The sequence below is a fragment of the Vollenhovia emeryi genome, unplaced genomic scaffold (genome assembly GCF_000949405.1).
Source record: "Vollenhovia emeryi isolate VEMERY1.0 unplaced genomic scaffold, V.emery_V1.0 DF940516.1, whole genome shotgun sequence".
NCBI classification, from domain to species: Eukaryota; Metazoa; Arthropoda; class Insecta; order Hymenoptera; family Formicidae; genus Vollenhovia; species Vollenhovia emeryi.
The window spans coordinates 5,734-8,561 of NW_011965850.1; the positions used below are offsets into that span (position 1 = coordinate 5,734).

The following is a 2,828-nucleotide window of genomic DNA, read 5'->3' on the forward strand; positions in this document are numbered from 1 at the left end:
AACGAATCGGTCAAGAGCGCGACCGTGGACGTGAGATTGGAATTTGAGTGTAAGGAGAACGTGCCGACGAGCACCACTGCATACTGTCTCATCATACACGATCGCGTGGTTCAGTATAACCCGTTGACCAATGTCGTGCGCAAAATCACCTAGGTAATACATTTTGGACACAGTGGTTTCCTCCTCTTTCCAATACAGTTTAGAGGGGATGAAACGATTTAAAATCTACTATGCATCAAGAGCAACCGCAGTATTCCTCCTTCTCTCGACGTGTTCAATCATGTCCATACCGACGTTTGTGGACTTGCAAGGCTACGTCGTCAGCGGTAACTTTGTCGTGAAGGAATTTGCTGCTCTCCGAGAGGAACGCGTTCTCTCTCACTACATTTTCACATGTCCCGTACCATGGAAACTTCTCACCAAAGCGGAGCAACGTCATGCATCCTGGTTGATTGCAAATCGTCACGGAGTACGATGGGAAGACGGAATGATTCCATACAGCAGGGCTAGAAGTCTGATTACAACGGCTGTGGTTGGCATGGAAGATGATGATGATCTTGAGATACCGTTTCTCGTCTACGTCAAGGGACACGAAAAACGAGAATGGCTGCGGAAGTTACTCCTGGACGACGCGAGAGAAAATGTTTATATCGAAACTATCGACGCACACTACGAAGACATACATCTCTAAATAAGTTGAACGTTACACATACTTTTCACTGCCAGAAACATGTAACAAATTGTGCTTTACAAAATGTTTTTAAACTTTACAATTGGTGGTCCAAGCATGAGAAATAAATATGTAACAACTTGTCTTTGTACAAGAAAAATGTATTTAAAATATTCAGTTGGTTATGTAACCATAAAATAAATATATTTCTATCAATATTGCATTAATTTCTTTTTCCACACGTATCCTATACTTCTTTCCATTTGCGCACTCTCCCTTCCACAGCATATTTTTAAATTTATTCATATCTCGATGTTATATGTATGGGTAGGAAGCAGAATTTACCTTTTTCGACCCAGACCCTTGACCATGTTTTCTCTTTTGAAATGTGGGATTATAAGCTTAGCTAAAAGGATTTAAAATCTATCCGCGCATCAAGACGAACCGTAATATTTCTCCTTCTCTCGACGTGTTCAAACGAGTCACGACATGTCCATACCAACGTGTACATCTTCGCCTCGATCTTATATGTATGGGTAGGAAGCAGAAGAAAAAAATGTTACTGGATGAAAATTTTATTTATTATACAATTATTAATTTTTTTCGTTCATCACCTCGTTTTAAGGTTTCAGCAATAATTTCATCTACAGCATAAACTATTAATTCACAATCTATGACAGAAGTTTTATCATATACCTCGTACAGTATACCAATTGCATCATCTCTCTCGGCACTGGTCATATTACTTTGCAAACAACACACAAATTGATCGAAGCTTTCAATTACAGCTTCTATACCCTCCGACAGTTTGCGATATACATGCTCTTCACAATGTTCGAGATTGAGTAAAAAGAATACAGTTGACATGTTCATGTACATGCAAGTGTCATCTAACGTGAATTTTACAACTTTTTTTTGTACATTCTAACAAGTTCTAAAACTAAATTGTCAATCTGTACCGATGATGATGATGATGATGATGATGCGTCTGTTGACTTGAAGAGCTGCTCTATTTCGGCACGTTTCTTGTTAAATTCCATCCACGTTGAATGATTTAACGCCATCTTATTTCCACGATTGTCGCCGAGAATGAATTCCACATAGGATGCATCAGGTACCACGCAGATTCCAACATCCAAGTATTTGTACGCGGTAGATGTCAGGGCGAATCTCCTGCTCATGATACGAGGCGTGTAACGAGGTTTATCAGAACTGAAAGAATACATAAAGTAAAATAAATACAAGTAAATTAGGAAAAGTATGAACAAATATACAATAATTTTAGAGTACTTACGCATCATGCTGTTTCTTGCACGAAACAGTTTCATGTCGAGAAACGGATGGCATATAACTGCTTCGAGGAACATACGGCATGTAACGCCGATTGCTAAAACTGTTTGAAAAATACAATTAAATGTGGAAAAATGTGTGCAATATAATATGCAATATATATAACTTTACGGTACTTACGCGTTACACTGTTTCTTGGACGACATATCCAGAGGAACGTAATGATTCATTCTTCTAACACTGTATTGGAAACACCGGAGCAATCGACGCACTTCGACGGCGACGACTGACACTCTGAGGGCGTCTTTACTAGTTGAAGTCCCAGGAAAATTTTTAACTTACCCCACCCTTAACCCTACACTTCCCCCACCCACTCATATAGAATAAGATAGAATGTGATAGAAAATATATTGTTAGTTACCTTTTACAAACTACAATTCTATATCTCCAACAGAGTTTCTCCCCCAACCAGTAAAGAATTTTAATCCTCCAGTAATCTGTTTACTCCAGTAAAAAATTTTAATTCCCCCACAAATCTGATACTACAATTCTACAGGGTGAGTCTTTCCATATCCGACAAAATTTTTGAGAAGGTAGAACGGATCGAGATGAACGGAAAAGTCCTGTACCATTTTGCAATTTTCGTAATAGTTAACGAGTAATTAATTGTGAAAAATCGTTGTCTTAGGCCGGCCTACCGCCCAATTTGAGCGCGTGGAAAGATGTGACCGCCCGGCGATCGATATTGCTATGCGCACATATCGCCACGCGCTCGAATGGGCGGTAGGCCGGCCTAAGACAACGATTTTTCACAATCAATTACTCGTTAACTATTACGAAAATTGCAAAATGGTACAGGACTTTTCCG

The 2,828-nt window shown here is 39.3% G+C and overlaps 1 protein-coding gene across 1 annotated transcript; it reads right to left on the bottom strand.

Moving 5' to 3' along the window:
• Positions 1-1,442: 1,442 nt before the first annotated feature.
• On the bottom strand, positions 1,443-2,207 carry LOC105555951. The gene is made up of 2 exons (XM_012003001.1): positions 2,141-2,207; positions 1,443-2,063 (listed from the first exon to the last, which is right to left on the bottom strand). Exon 2 carries the CDS (start codon positions 2,035-2,037, stop codon positions 1,573-1,575), a length of 465 nt encoding a protein of 154 aa, XP_011858391.1. The 5' UTR covers positions 2,038-2,063; positions 2,141-2,207; the 3' UTR covers positions 1,443-1,572.
• Between the last annotated feature and the right edge of the window lie 621 nt (positions 2,208-2,828).